The sequence below is a fragment of the Callionymus lyra genome, chromosome 2 (assembly GCF_982586985.1).
Source record: "Callionymus lyra chromosome 2, fCalLyr1.hap1.1, whole genome shotgun sequence".
Classification (NCBI taxonomy): domain Eukaryota; kingdom Metazoa; phylum Chordata; class Actinopteri; order Syngnathiformes; family Callionymidae; genus Callionymus; species Callionymus lyra.
The window spans coordinates 34,467,560-34,484,609 of record NC_141819.1 but is presented as its reverse complement, the minus strand read 5'-3'; the positions used below and the strand labels follow the sequence as shown (position 1 = coordinate 34,484,609).

The window sequence follows — 17,050 nt, the reverse complement described above, 5'->3', positions numbered from 1 at the left end:
AATACGAAGCGTCATAAAGCTTTATAAGTTCTATTTATTCCATTATATTTAGAGTCAAATCATAACAAAGTTATGCCTTTAAGACACTAAAAAGCTTAAGATAGAACTATATTACAAAAAAGTAAAAAAAATCTTGTCCCAGTAAATCAACAATGACTGAGAGTGGTGAGGAAAAGCTTTGTTTTTAATACGCAGAAATCTCAAGCATAACCGGACTCCAGACTAGCTACTGTATTAGTCCATTTCCTATAATAGGAGAACAGATTTTCTTTTAAGGCCTTTTGCAGAGTAGAAAAAACACAAATGACCAACATGATTACACCTACTGTACGTAGAGTCACCGATAATGAAGATTAAACTGTTAAGAAAATACAGAATATTTTTACCTGAGTGTTGTATTACAGACACATTTTCCAATCTAATCCTTCGTAAAATCATTCTGAAATTTATACAGCAATATCACACATGGAAACTATACACTACACTACAGGTGGGCCATTCTATGAAGGTATTGACATTTCCAATTAGTTTTTTCTTACCACAAAAAAAAATCACTTTTGAAAACACAAATTGAATGGGACATGTCTAACTTTTGACCTTGGCTCCTGCAAATGATGTCCCTGGTCTTTATGAACTTAAAATCAACCATTATCAAGTATATTTAAGTCTATGGGACTGTCACATAAATAAAAATGACTTTTTTAAAGATTAAATAAAGATATTTATGCAAATTTAAAATGATAGTTTACAGTCCTGGGACTGTCTGTTCATATGGAAAGTGTCCTCAGTTAAAAAGAATAAAGAGTGTTGGATTTTATATATAATTACATTGAGTGATGTATAATTAATTCCAAAAAACTAATTTTGATAGATTTAACTTTTTTTCAGAGTTCATGAAATTGAGCCCTCTCTAAGAATTAATCTGTCACCGTCAAAGCCCGGCCAGATTAGAACCATCAAACATGAATATATATTAACAGTGGTTTGAAGATGAAGTGGCTTCTGTCCTTGTTTATTTTCTGAGGAGGGATCCTGTTAAGCTCCCATGTCTAATTAATTTCGATCAACCGCAGCGCTGATCTCCTTCCTCAACATACAGGGAAAAAAAAGAAAAGTAAAAGCAATTAAAAGTTAGTCCAAAAAGAAACTCCAAATAACTATGTTTTACGCTCCAAACTAGTTTCCCTCATTCTAAGTAGGCCATGACTAAGAGGCCGTCTGTTGTGGATGATTACAAAAACAACATCATTGTCCTTAATTAGGCTTCAGCTATGTCATCACTCCTCCCACTTCTTTCTTTCCACATCTTTGCTCTCTCACGTCCCAACCGTTTTTTCTCGTCGGATCCCGCCCTCCTATCGCTCCTCACTTTCCTGCCCCCTCTTGCTTCCCCTTGTCCGTCAGTTCTGGCAGCTCTCTGAGGACGTTTCCCGATGTCACAGACCAGTATTGTGCCCGAGGTTCAGCCGCACAAGGCGCGTTCTGTTGCAGGCCTCACGAACACCGTGGCGAGGTCTTTAATTTCCGTAAGGTCAAAAAATACTGGAACTCAAAATCTGTGTGTGTGTGTGTGTGGGTGCAGTTGTGTTTGGTGTTAATCCACAGCATTAACAGCCATCAGCCAGGCGTGATAACTACTGCTGGCTCAGCGTAACACTCGCACACACAAGAACATACACACACACACGCACACAGAACCCCATTTGCAAACAATAATTAGAAAATGTTATGGCATCAGTCTCCGTGATTATGATGAATTTCCCCTTGTATTCACTGTATAATTATACACAAAATACTGTATCCAGACGTTACTGACGGAACACAGCACTGGCCTAAAATCTCATCGGAAGTCTAGTTGAAACATTTAGAACTACTTTCAAATATATAAAATAAACTCCACCATTATCCTTCTCACTAATCCAGGTGTGGTGATTCAATTTCCTCAGGGCCCACATTATATACTAATAATAATAATACCAATAACATACTGTGACTTTTGTAAGGATCTCTCAAGCCAAAAAAAAAAGAATAATCAAAAGGACATTTTTAAGTCAGCTTTAGTATATTATAATATGTTTTCATTAAAATGATTTTATTTAGATATTCTGAAGAAATAAAATGGCAATTTCTATATATTTTAAAAATTTTAATGAAAAAAATCAAATTAAAAAAGGGGTTATTGTGCCTAGCATTTAATTTGCTATGATACCATTAATAATAGGTGTTATAAAAGGACTTGAATTTAAAACATTAAAAAACTTCGTCACAAACTGAAATTAACATGGTTTAATTGCTACCAAAAACACTTTTACATGGTTAGTTTAGTAGTATTATTTTAAGAAAAATAAAATAATGAAATAAGATAACACACAAAATAAGTACACGATAGAAACACAGAACAAAGCTCCAAGGCAGCCATTCTACAACGCCTAATCCTAATGTTAATAAAAACCAGTAATGCAGAATTAAGGCTTCTAATGCATCTTAAAATAGTCCTCCTGAGCGTCATATCATGACGTGGATGATGTACCATGCTGTCAGCTTCCTGAGGAAAATGCAGTCTATGGCCACATGTCAGCTTGTTGGCAGGGTTTACATCTCCAGCGAGCCTCGTCTGTTCATGTTCACCACAAACTCTACTCCCGCTGTTCTGTGGGTTCTTGAGGGATTTGATGTGGATTGATGACTGTTCAGATGCGACACCATATCTTGCGGCTCAGCAAACACTGTGAAAATAGAAGGTTCGGCCAGTGGGTGATACAGTGGAGGCGTAGTTTTTAAGAATGCTGATTTCAACATATTTGAATCTCACTTCTTCGCCATTTCTCCCGATCCAGATAAAACTGGGTCATATTAGGATGATTGAGATTCATGGCCGTCCTGTTTCAGGACGACTGCGATAGGCACGGTTTTATCCTTCATCTGCAATTACATATGCTATTATATCTTTCTAAAATTACTGTTTGAGTTTCGCTCAGGCTAATGTAAAACTTTATGCAGTGCTGAGAAGTAAAATCATTTCGCAAACTGACTGACTGAATAGATTAAACACAAGCCGGTGACACACATTGACACATTTACAGTATATTTAAACTCTTAATTGTCTCAGTTTTACCTTTTTTATATTGAACGTCTCTGGATAGTTATTCATGCCGATAATCTCTTAGTTGGGCTTACACACTGGCATCTTTACACATAACATTATATACCTTGATGTTGAGACAACCATCCAGCGCCCACGTAAAATGTCTTGGCTGACGCATGCTCTGGATTATAAAGTCCTGACTCGAAAAAGGCTGAATAATCTGTCCACTTGGTGGTGCTTATTGATACAGAATAAAGATACATATCAAGGCCATGAACAAGACCACTTTTTCGTGGTGGATGGATTGCAGTAAAGATGGATGGATGGACTCAACAGTCAGTGTTCTTGGTCTTGTCTTGGTCTCGAGTTCTCTTCATCTCGATGATGGCTTGATCTATGGATGTAGAGATGGATGTATGAATGGATAGAACAATGAATGACTGGATAGACATGGTCTTGACGATCTATGTTTTTGTCATTTTCGTGGTCTCGAGTTCTCTTCATCTCGATGATGGCTTGATATATGGATGTAGAGATGGATGTATGAATGGATAGAACAATGAATGACTGGATAGACATGGTCTTGACGATCTATGTTTTTGTCATTTTCGTGGTCTCGAGTTCTCTTCATCTCGATGATGGCTTGATATATGGATGTAGAGATGGATGGATGAATGGATAGAACAATGAATGACTGGATAGACATGGTCTTGACGATCTATTTTTTTGGTATATTCGTGGTCTCTAGTTCTCTTAATCTCGATGATGGATTGATATCTGGATGTAGAGATGGATGGAGGAATGGAAAGAACAATGAGTGGCTGGATCTAAATGGTCTTGACCATCTATGTTCTGGGTCTTGTTGTGGTCTGGCATTCTTTTTATGTTGATAGATAAATGGAAAGATGGGCAGAGGAATAAATGGAAAGATGGAAGATTAGATAGATGAAATATGAATAGATGGACAGATGGATAGTCATTGGTTGGTCTTTTCTTGGTCTCAAGTTCTCCTCATCTCGATGAAAGGATGAGAGATGCATGGAGGAATGGATGGAAAGATGGATGGATAGATGGAAACATTTTGTAGGCGCTCAGCACTCTTTTCCTGAATGTAACCAATTTCTCTTATAGAGACTGGAAGATGTGACTTACAAAGATAACTGTGGTCGGCTAGGAACTCCATTTTCTATTTTATCTGTCGGCAAAACAAGAAACAATGTGCTGAAGACACATCTTTGTCTTACCAGGAGTAGTTCATTATAACTTTTTCTGAAACAAATCTTTATTTTTATAAAAGCCATCACAAATTTTTGCCTGAAGAAAGAAATACACATTCTTGTTTATAATTAGCGCAAGATAACAGCTTTACCATAAATCAACTAAATGTTAAGACCAGGACTGTCCTGCTTTTCTCGAGAGTATTATTCAGTTCCTTCACTATATCGGTGGGAAAGCTGCTGAAGTTGCATGTTTTTCTAGTCATGGTATGTCAACAGATCTCTCCAAAAGTCACTCGGTCTTGACGGAAGTCTTGTTTGAGAAAAACTAGAGGGGGAACAGAATTGTTTCCCACAGTTACCAGACCTTTCTCGAGAGTGGTTTTATAAACACAATATTAACACAGTGGTCTCTGGCTATGTCCACACAAAGGACAGGAGGTGATTCTGAGGTCATGGTGCTAGCAACATGAACCTGGTGGTGTCAGAGCAGGAAGTAGCAGTTTTATGAGATAGTTCCGTCCTTCAAAATATAAATCTAGATATTTATTTACCTGTAAGTTATTCGGGCCAAAAAAACACAAAAAAAGGTATTGCAACAAAATCTTAAATATAAAGTATATGAACAGGATAACAAGATTAGATCTTATTCTGAAAAACAAGGTTTATATTTCATTTATGATGCTCTAGACTGAAAATAAATAGGAATGCAACATGCTCCCATTTTTTAATAGATGAACTCAAAGATCTAAACATTTTCTATATACACAAAATAACATCCCACCTCACAGGTGTGGCATATCAAGATGCTGATTTGACAGCATGATTATTGCACAGGTGTGTCTTATGTCCGATTCTCACGGGATAAGTATTACCTGTGGACCTCTGGTAATTTGTAATAATTGCGAAGAATGTCTGAGTTTTAATCCCGTGCGAATGCGCCATGTCTGTGATTTCTAATGTAATCATTCCTCTGTGAATCCGAATGCCTGTGTTTGTAATTCTGAATGCCGCATATATGCCACTGTAACGGACTTCTAGGCGCTCGCCATTGTGTTAATATTTACTTACGCTGTTTTATTTTGAAGGGGTTGAAAAGGAAGTATATCGAGTTAGTTGTTGTTGTGGTGTGTGTTCCACATGACAAAAATAAAGAAGACGTGCGCACAGCTACAAACTAAGTTCCAGCCTCGCACTTACCCACACGAATAACACTGGTTACACTACTGTAACAGACACTGTCTCTTTTGTAAGAATAATGATGGAGCAAATTTATGGGCAGGGCAGCACTCTCGCTGTTGAGCGTCTGCACAAGTTGAGAAACAAAAGAAAATTAACGGTTGTCCATCTTCTTCTCTTCTCTTGTTTACACTAACTTACTCTTTCAGTAATTGCGCTCCTTTATACATCTGTATCTCTAGGTAATGTCAGTAAAAATGACTATTTTACAGACATCACTTATCCCGTGTGAATGCACTTAAAATAGCACAGAGGAGGGGGTCATTTACATAACACAGAGGTCCCCAGGTAATACTTATACAACCGCAGCCCACGTGTAACCGCACCACATCAGCCCAGGACCTCCACATCCACCATGTTCACCTCCAAGATCGTCTGAGATCAGCCACACAGATTAACACATGTTTGTGAACAATATTTGAGAGAAATGTTTATTTTGTGTATGTAGAAAATGTTTGAGATCTTTCAGTTCATCAAAAATGGGAGCAAAAACGATATAGATAGTTTTAGTGGAAAATTTTGTCCATTTCATTCCAACATAACCCATTTCTAAAAACAAATTTAGGTCTCTAAGGTTTATTGTCTCAGGGACTAATGGGCAATTATATATATTTTTTAAAGAGCCAAACTCTTAAATTAGTACACTGATTAATGAAGCTTCATCTAACCATCATTACTTAAAATGACAAGATAACTTAAATTACAAAAGTAAAATACCAAAGTTACAAGTAAGTACATAAGTTTCATTTTGATTTCAATTGGTATTTGCTTTATTTTAAGGTACCAGACATACACACAAATACAAACAAGGAAATGAAGTAAAAGAAATTCAACAAGTAATGTTTAGAAAGAAATACAAAACAAGGCTTGGTTAGGCAGTAGGTCACTCTCTAAATGATGAGTTTTCACTCTGACCACATTCAGGCGGCTACATTTGGTGGGGTTTGGTGTGGAAAATTGAATTCATGCAACTCCACTAGAGGATGCATCCGTTTCTGGGTTCTTTGCACTGATGTGTTGATCATAAGCTAGAAAATGACTTTGAGCGGACCTTATGATGGGGAAAACGGCCCATTGGTTCAATCAGCTGGACCTTCAGAAACTTTGCCTCCATGATCGTGTCAATAAGGTTGTAAAAATCGTTCACATTCTAAGCCAATTAAATACCAAAGATAAAGTGCAACAGAGGATAAAGCTATAAATATTAAAAACATATCCATACATAGCCATATATATACACTGCAATACAAGGCATTTGTGAGTCTGGGGTAAAATAAACTCCATCAACTTTAAAATATTTTATCTGACATATGGAGACATCCATGATTCATAGCTACATCTTCCCAGTGGACACCTGTGATCATGGCATGTGGAACTAGCATCCAGTCCAAACCCTGAGGTTGATGCCTAATTATGGGTTTCAAAAGAATGACACCAGCTTATAAACATATAGACAGTACTGCAAACGCTTTCACCTCCATGATCTCTTATTTCGTGTCTATGCAATCTCCGCTCTGGTGTTGTCAGTAGGATAGGACAGTAGGGTCAGGAGGAGTGTTCGTCCAGTCAGGAAATGCCCAGATACATGAGCCCCAGACGACGTAACCCAGCGCGCTATATTTAGATCACTGCAGTGTGTGACTCAGCACAGCTCAGGCTCTCTCTCCCTCCACACTTGGTGTGTGTACAGAAAATCATTATTCTAGCATGATGTCAGATTATCAACGAGAGAACAGAGTTAAGGGTATCTGAGTGCCCTCAGATCAAGCGATGCGTTCAGTAGATGTCATGCCAGGGTTGATGCGATCATCTCTTTATGCTTGGTTAAGTCCTGGTCATGGCCCCACGAAAGTGCAGATGTCAGATGTGAACGAATTGTTAGCTAATGTGCATGAACGAAGATGCAAACACCTTTTTATTCTGAAGCCCTGATCACGTTAGTCATGTTTGCAAACCTCTCTAAGTGCTCGACATGCATCTCACAGCGTGACATGAAGAAACCCTGAGGGTGTCATGCTAGTGTGTGTGTGTGTGTCCCAGTTTGTGTTAGACTGCCTAATCAGCATCACTGAGAATTAAACTGTGTTGAATTTGGCTTCTTCCTAGTTCCTCCACCACAAGTCACCTTTGACCCTCTAAAGCAGGTGTCAAACTCATCTTTCAGCAGACTTATTGACAGGTCTGACTAAATGTTTATTTACCATCAGGAAGTTTGATTCCTATAGATATTTACATGAACAATAACCTACCTTGAGTTTGACACCTCTGCTTGAAAGAAAAAGTTGCACTAGATCAACTATACCCAGAGTCCGGCCTGATGACTATTGTTGGCACTCTAGTAGATTTTGAGTGGCCCTCGATTTAATCATAAAGTGTATTTTTGAATTACTACATTTTAAGATTGATGGATGGATGGATAGATACATAGACTTTTTCAATCAATGTGTTTCCAGTTCACAGCAGACGATAAAAACAAGAACAAACTGCAAATAAAAAGAACAGGGAGCAAAATTGAAGAACATGGATCAAAGGAAATAACAAAAAAAAGGACACAAAGATTAACATAGAATAACATCATTACTCCGCTCCTGCCCCCAAATTCAGAATTATAGAGTCTAATATTATTAATATTGAAAGATGAATCAAATTTTACATTTTTTTTAAACTTTCACGTTTTGCCGGGGATTATTTTCGACATTATTAAATGTTGCACTAGACAATTCATTGGTAAATTCAAGCCGTAAAATCTACATAAATAATTAAATAAAATAGTAATGTTAAAATAGAAAATAATGTGTGGTATTTAGTGTGTCGTAGATTTATCTTGGACATCGATTGTGCTCATCAGTATGTGTCTGTTTGTAAAAAAGTCACTGAAAACATACTTTTACCATAACCCTACTCACTCTGCTGTGATTGGTCAAGCATCGAGGTTTGTCACTGCGTGTCATCAATCCTAGAAGGCTCCACCTCCAAGGAACTCGTTGTATAAACAAAGGAGTGAAGCCTTTATTACGGCTTAATGACCGGACATGATGAGGGACTTAGTGTATCTCAGGGAGGAAGACTTGACTTTTGAAACATTTGAAACATTTGAAACATGTAATTAAGTCAGAAGATTTGGCACAAAAATTTTTTTAATGTTGATGTATTAATACATTTGGTGACGTTCTTTGTATCACTTTAAAACAAAAGTGCATTTAGTTGTTAATATTAAACTAAAGCACTCCTGTTTGTATGGAAACATTTTAGTCAGATGAAGACAAGACCTCTAAATGATCTTCAGACTATCGATAAGGAGGAAGTTGGAGGATCAATACTCTCCTCTAAAGGTTCACAAATGAACTTTCCATCGATTGTAATGGAGTATCGAGCCATGGAAGTGTCAGGTGACTGGATTACTGTAAAGGCACTGATAGTCTGATGAGAGCCACACAAACCAGCACTAATAGTGCAGGAGAGTTTTAAAGTCTTTATGTTAACAATCTTTAAATATAAATGTAATTTTTGTATGTGTCAGTTTCAGGTCTGGATATAAACAGGCACTACAGTGAATTCCTGCAAATCTCGTATTGGTCACATTCATTAATTTAAGACTAAAACATGAATTCTACAAATGAGATACTACAAGAACATACTTTACAACCATAATCTAGTTTAATAAGTGCCACTATATGAGAGAGCAAAGAAAGGATACCTCTTTTTGTATTGCTTTACAAACACGTTCAGAAATCTAAAGAGCCCAGTGGCGTTTGAAAGTCCCTGAAGACATTCTGTGTATATCTTTGAGTTTTTTTTACGACAGCAAACACCGGCATTCCCACTGAGGACACTTTTAGAGAAAAAAGAATTTCCGACAAAAGCACAGTTTGAACTAAATATGGTGCGTCTCAAGTTTTATGGCACCAGAGAGGAACTGTGTAATCAAAGAGTGAAAGTGTTGCACTGAGACACACACACACTTTTCTAATGGGGCCAAGGCGCCAGGGCTTTGAAGTGCATTTGTACTTGTGTGTCGGAAGTTGTCCAGCAGCAGATTTTCTCAATGGTAACGCACAGGTGTTTGAAGTCATGCTTTTTTTTTCCCCAGCTGGTCCTTGTACTCCTAGAGTCACTCCTTCCTGTGTTGTGTTCTTTTGAGGGTGATACTCAATATCCATACATTACCATTTCATTCTAATCATCCAGACATTTATCACATGTAGACACAGGCTAAATGAGACACTAGCTAATATTGACAGTAAGAATTGATTGTACAGAGAATATAGAAGCACATGGTATATAGAAGTACTGGTCCGCGGACTAGGGGTTGGGTACCATTGCTCAACAACCCAGCCCAACATCATGAGGATTCTTTTTTTTGGGTGACTTAGTTTTAATTTTTTCCCCAGATTAGAGAGGTTATGATAGTGGCGAAGATTATTATAGGGGTGCAAGATCATTTCAAAGGCAACTATCCCTCCGTTTAACAAATATATAATGACAGAAGTATCATGATACCTCATCAGCTGATCATGAGGCTACTTCAACCCACTACAACACAGTCTTCATATTTTACTCATATAGTTTTACACTGAAGTACATGTGCAAGCTGTCCATGAAGGTCCTTGTTCATCCAGGTCATGTTTATCCAAGTGGTTCAAAAGCCAGTCCACTGAACAGTGTAGAGTTCTAGGAACACGTTCCTAAATTGGAAATTGGTAAAACCTCTCAGATGAGCGGTGAAACGTCATCCTAAAATCCCTACACAGTCCAGTTGTCCATCGTTTGAACCACTTGGATAATACGTGCAAGAGTCAATGTGCAAGGAGTGATTTCAAAGCCAAATTGTTTTGAAAGAAGTGAAAAAAGAAAAGTATTAAAGAGCATGTTACACCAATTTTTTTGCCTTAGACTCAATTTTCCTAAATCGATTCATTTTGGTTTCATTATGTCTTAATCCAATCCCAGTTTGTCGTTTTCAAGAGGACATAACACAATGAAAAATAGACGTGATATTGAAAAACCATCATGAAAAGCATGATGTGGACGCGCAGGAATCATCCTCTCACTGCTGCGCCTGAGCTAGCAGGCAAAAGGACAAACAAGTCAACAGACTCACCATGACATCATCTATAATGAATACAGTACCGACGTCAACACAACAACATCTAATCAAACGGAACACATTCAAAGCTGGTCAACAAATCGCTCTCGTGTCATTTCGACCCAACGACATGAGCAACCGTTCCGACTCCATAATCCAAATCTGTGCGAGCCGCCTTGCCTGACAAGTTAAGCTTCCTGTGTATTGAGAGTTGCGGTGTCACTGAAGACTGCAGACTTGTTTTGGTTGGGTTGTCTGTCTGTGTGTCTCCGAGAATCGACGTCTGACTCGGTTTCATGGTGAGAAGAGAATCTAGGCCTCATGAATAATTCTGCTTCATCTCGCTATGACCGCAGTCTCTCTCTTTTTCTCTAATCTCGCCTCCTTCTTCTTTGTCTGCCTTCTTTCCGTTTTCCTCTCTCTGTGTCTTCATCCTGTTATTGTTGCTGTGTCACCACCGGAGTCGTGAGGAACAGACGGGTGGTTGTCATCGTCAGAAGTCTGTATCCATGGCAACCGCATCCTCACCTGAGCTCTGACTCTTTGTCTCCCCCACCCTCTCACATCACGCTTTTTCATTGGACAGTGACATTACATTGGATTTGATTACAATAATACCAATAAAATTGTTCTTTCTTTTCATCTGTGCAGCCAATCTTTCTCTGGGGAACAAATGTTAAAAAAAGGCGGACGAGTACCCCTGTAAGATAATGGTTGCTATGGAAATGCACTGGCGGGAAGGCCAACGGTGCCTGAGGCGAAGGCAGACACGGAGAGAGAAAATGAATCAGTTTTTAGACGGGATCGATGCATGTTTGTTTGCGACTGTGGCTGGGATGGCGAGGCCAGAGGTTCTTAAGAGACATTATCTGTGTCTGGAATGAATCAATTATACATGGAGAGTGATATATATTTGTAAATGGAATATTTGTGTTCGTGTCTTAGCCCTTGGGTTTTCTTTGGGTGAGGGTGACCCGGTGGTCCAAAAACAAACGTGTTTGTGGTATCCCTTGTGTTGTGAACCAGGGAGGTTGTTCACCTTGACTTGGGATACAAAAAACATATTTGTTTGCTGCCCTCCGGGTCACTTTGAACCTAAGATAGCAGACTATTGTATACATTCCACAATTTACGCCTTGTGTTTAGTAATATTCAATGACATTTAAGAGTAATATGAATTAATATTGATTAAATAATTGATATACATTAAAAAAAAACAAACATTTTCAGTAATTCAAATAGAATTCAAATAGACCCGCTGGTTTTCAAAAGTTCCCAAACTTAGCTGGCTCGTCCCTAGGCGTCGGTAACTTGCTTTCCGATAGTTTAACAAGAAACTTGTCACGGGAGTCTTCGGAGTAACAACAACTTGAATGGTTTATTTTGGAAGCAGGACCACCGGACGTGAACACATGCAGCTGCTTCTCTCGCCTCACCATCACAACAACGCCTATCCACAACTCACAATACCACCTTATTTAGGAGGAACACTGGCTGGTAACACTTAGCCAATCAGGACGCATAACTCATATGTGCGTTCATACTGTACTCTGTAAAAAAGCATACAAAATGACACCAAAAAAACAAACAGTGAGGCTGCAATAGGCGAACACAACAAAGATATAGCGAGGTGAGAGACCACTGTAGCGATGGTTACATTTTATATTACAACTCCTCTGTTAGTCTCCACCCTCATCTGTAATAGTGTTTTCCATTTAGTTATTTCAAACCAAACTGAAGAATCGCTTATATCGTAGTGGTTCTTAGAGGTCCAGCGTTTTACGCATAGGTCAGTGAAGATGTCATGAGACTAAGTGGCTGACCTATTGGCTGAGTTGGAGGAAGTTTGTTTAGGTTTCTGGAGATGAGGGAGAAGGAGAGAGTTGTTGTTGAACAGTGAGAGACAGGAATAAAGCGTCTGTGTTTTGGCGTTGGCTGTGGTCCACAGACGCCCGAGCATCAATTACCAAATAGAGATATAAAGCTACAGAGCGTTTTTTAGCCTTGTCAGTCGAAAACGCTACTATATATTTTTGAATATTGGGAACTTACATCTGAGCTTAAGCTTAGACCTTTATTTTGTAATGAATGCATTGAAAGAATATACTACATTTTTTGACTAAAACAAGACACCCAATAGTGCGCCTTGTGGGATTCCTATATATAGAGGACATTTTTCATGCATTTTTTAAACTCTGAATGGATTTAGCAAGACGTTTTTACGAACTAAAGAAAGCTCTTACAAACATCAATCTCCTTAATGCATGTGAATTTTTTTTCCGACAGCAGAAATGTGCTTCCGCAAAGGAGCAGACAATTTGACCTTAGCAACAAACATTCGGATTCTCTCCTTGGCAACAGGCTTGAGATTTGCGCTGTCATGGAAACTGTAGCAATGCTGTCAGTTAGGTCAGTTGCTAGGTGACAAGGGAGAAGAGCAACTCCAGCATTTTCCCATGAGCAGAGCTGGAACATCGTTTGAACTTGTATAGCAGTTTCATAACAGCGTCTGTATGTGTCTGAATATGGATCCACGTCTCTGGAAGTGTATGGAGTCGCTAAAGAAGGTTTACTCTGTGGAAAAACGGGTTAATCGGAGCCTCTCAGTTACACAGAAGCTGCATTCCAGATGTGAGCGGTGTGCGTTCAATGCCACCTCTCATCTTCTTGTTGATCTCCTGTGGAGTTGGAGGGGAATGGTAATCACCCACAAACAGGAAGCGGGACCGTCGTAAACCTCGACATCAAACACACGCACTTGTACACCAACACACACACAGACACACACACACTTGGCTGGGACTCCAGTCCCATGGTTCTCTTTCCAGCAGTGAGCTCATTAAAATGTGCAAGGCAACCCTTCTCCTCCCATCCTCTCATCTCTCCTCCATCCCTTCCTCTCTACAAAATATCACAAACATGTCTTCATATCCTTGACGTCGCCCTGTTGACACACTTGTGTCACATTTGTCTTACTGATCAGGAATTTGATCAAAGCCTCATAGAAACTTTGAAACAACAGAACAAACTATTTTGTCTATACGTATTTATTTTTGTTGGGTGGGGGGTGGCACTGCGTTACTCAATGGTTGCTGGGTGAAGGAGGAGGCACAAGAGAGGAATTTGTTAATTATGAATGGAGCTCTTTTTATTGTGTGTTCATGAACGAGCACTCGAGTAAGTGCGTGTCTGTCATATGGAATCTGTATTTGTCACATGTATTTACTTATACTACAGGGTCAATTTGTGGCAACTGTAACAAGCAGGTGAATAGAAAGACTCAGGATTCAGCACACAAAGTCACATAAAAAAAACCTAATTGAGAGTTTTATTGTTCATTTAAAAAAGAAGCGACAACTGAAGCCGTCTGAGGCAGAAGATTTAGTCGTTCATTCTGAAGGGTGGCTGTGAGGACTGGGGAGGCGGCTGGTTGTGAAGGCGGGTCAGTAAGAAAAGTGAATGCTAATTAACTGTGGGAAAGAGTTGTCGGAAGTCTGGATGTTTTAAGGAAAGGAAGGAAAGCTAAAAGATCAATTTCTTTGTCAAAAATCTGTCCATTTTTTAAGATGCGTTGTCAGGCAAGTGAAAGTTTGACATGCAAAATAGGGGACAGTAATTGTGAAGACTAGGTAGCTTCCTGGTTACTACACAAATGTGTTTCTGATGCCAAAATAAGGGGTTTAACATAATGTTAGGGTTTAAATGTAACGTCAATGTGGAGATGCTATTATGCGTGACAAATCTAGCAACATGCAGAGTTGAAAGCTATAATGTGTATCTAATGATGTGTATTATCCAGCGCCAAAGTTGGACAATCTGAACTTTCGCCACCACTCATGGGGCATCAACCAATTGGAGCCCAATATCCAAAGATAAATACTGATCTACTGGTCTAGAAGGCACTTTACAAATAACCTTTACTTAATTACTTACTATAAGAATGAATTTCGGTGCTGTTAGCGCCTCTGAAAGCTCTAAATTGACCCAGAGACGACGGCAAACAAATATACTTACATCTTGCGATATTAAAGAAAGAGCTATAATTCTGCCACTCTGATCCACCATTTTGTGTTTCTACAGACTTTAGACCTAACCAACCAATGACCACCCTGGTGTCATAAGCAGACACATTGTCATTTTGTCACTGAGAGTGGATTACTTAGTCATTTTTGAACCCAACGCTCCAATACTTCACCCCAAACTATTAATCTGGCCTGTAACACTCACAATCACGGTCCCCTGCATAGTTTTCAGAATACATTAGGGGACACTGAATTTTAAAAAACAAACAAAGAATAAGTATTATAAGAATGTAACGAATGCTCCTCCTCAGATGCAACACTAATAGACTCAGGGACTCATTGACAGCAATGCTTTGTTTAGATTTTTCATTGACAAAATTAAATTGATCAAAGAGAAAATCGATTCCCTTCTGTCTCCACGTTGTGGTCCTCCTTTAACATTGTAACTTTGGCTGATATTTTGGCACTGGTGAGCAAGATGAAACCCTCCTCATTCTCGTTGGACGTCCTTCCATGTAGGCTCTTTATCAAGTGTTTTATGTAATTGGCCACTGGGTTACCAAAATGGTAAACCTCTCCCTTTCCACAGAGGTTTTTCCCAATGCATTTAAGCTCAGCCAGACACAGTTGATCACAAGATCCTTTTGCGAAGAATGAGGGATGAAGTGGGACTGTGTGGGTCTGTGTTACAGTGGTTCTCGTCATACCTTTCTAGGGCAATCAAATAGAGTCTTATTGAGCCAAACTGTTGTGTTGAGTCCCTTAAGGTTCTGTTTTGGGTCCTTTATTTTTTTTGCTGTACTTGATTCTACTGGGTAAAATCATTCAGAGATTTCCTCTTATGACATTTTTTCTGATGACATCCAGCTCTACTGCTCATTTGATCCAACTGAGCACCAGAGACTGAACAGCTTAGTCAATTGTTTGCTAGAAATCAAACAATGGTTAGTGAAAACACTTTGCAGTTCAATTTGGACAAAGCTTGAATATCCATGTGTAAAAAAATATCCACATATATCGGTTAATCAATTTATTTTATTACACCCCTACCACTGACCTTTTAAAACATTACACCTCCCCATGAAGCTTCATCAACCCATCACTATAAAACACTAAACAATGATGTTTGACTATGTAAGCTCCAGTAAGACGTCAAGGAAAAAACACCATCTTTTGAGGAAATCCTTTGTCGCGTCTGTTCAGTCAAAACTTTCCAGTGTGTACATATCAGCGACATTATTCTTCTAGGCACGTCTAAACTTCACCTTTGCTCGAAAACATTTTCTCTGCGCAAACGAAGTGACCTCCACCTGAGCAGCCCCAGTGTTGGCAGCTCGTGAGCACCTAGTTTGGAAGTCTGGAGTGTATTATCAGGAAGATCTCTGCTTTAGCTTTTTTCCACACTGACAACTTTATCCTAAAATAGACTGGTGTTTATAGTTGCAGGTTAGTCAGTCCACATCGGGGTCCCTCAGGTCCACTGTCACACTTATATACTCAGCAGACTAGTCTGTATTTGGAGCAGGCCGGAGTGTGTTTTGTCAGGGGAAAGACAAGAGAGCAATCTTAAGTAAACACTTGGCTCGTGTTAAAAGTTGGTTCCTGACTGCTTGATGAAGTGACTGTTTAACTTCATCTCTGCTCTTGTTTTAATTTTCCTATTAACCCAGATGTTTTGTTCTTTATTTCCAGGGGCAACCAGGGATATTGGTTCTGCTCTCACCAGGATGTGCATGAGACATCGCAGCATTGAAGCTAAACTCCGCCAGTTCACCAAGTAAGAACCATCTCTTCGGCTTCATTGAGCTTCATTGTCTTTTTGAATGTGTTTCATTAAAACTCCAGATGTCTGTGTGTTGATAAAATAAAATTAAAAAAAATGATGGTAAGGCATTACACGTGATGTAAATAAACTGAAGTGACAGATGATTTGGAACCACTGAGGGTATTAGTGATACTGGAGTCGGTAGGAAAGGAAAGTCCTAATCAAAAAATATCCTACTCAGAAGGAGGCCCCAAAGCAGACCCAGGACACGTTGAATAAACGATGTCCTTTGGATGGCCAAGAAGAGTTGGAGGTGGTAGCGAGAGACAAATCTGGGCCTTAAAACTGAGTTAAGGTTAAGATCGAAGGATTAATGGATGGTTAAAAAAATTCCAGCCTCTATCCTCCTAAAACTCAGCAGGAGTCCATTAAGAACCAAGTCTTGTGGGTGAAAAAGCCATTACATTTATTATGTTTATAATGGCAACAGCCTCTGTAATGGTGGTAATAACACAGGCTGCGATGTTAATTGATATTTGTGTCTAGCCTCGCATCATTTGCACATTTGTATGCATGAATAGTTCAGGAGATAAAGAGCTGAGCTTCATACAGCCTTGTGCTGAATTTGAAAAGATT

General features: G+C 39.0%; 1 protein-coding gene across 5 annotated transcripts in view; it reads left to right on the top strand.

Annotated features, from left to right (window-relative positions):
* Nucleotides 1-17,050, top strand: part of mtss2b (MTSS I-BAR domain containing 2b) — a 59,481-nt gene that overhangs the window by 26,186 nt on the left and 16,245 nt on the right. For all 5 annotated transcript variants that reach the window (XM_087784787.1, XM_087784788.1, XM_087784786.1 and 2 more), the window contains exon 4: nucleotides 16,342-16,426. In XM_087784787.1, coding sequence (XP_087640913.1) covers nucleotides 16,342-16,426 — 85 coding nt within the window. The remainder of the gene's footprint in view (nucleotides 1-16,341; nucleotides 16,427-17,050) is intronic.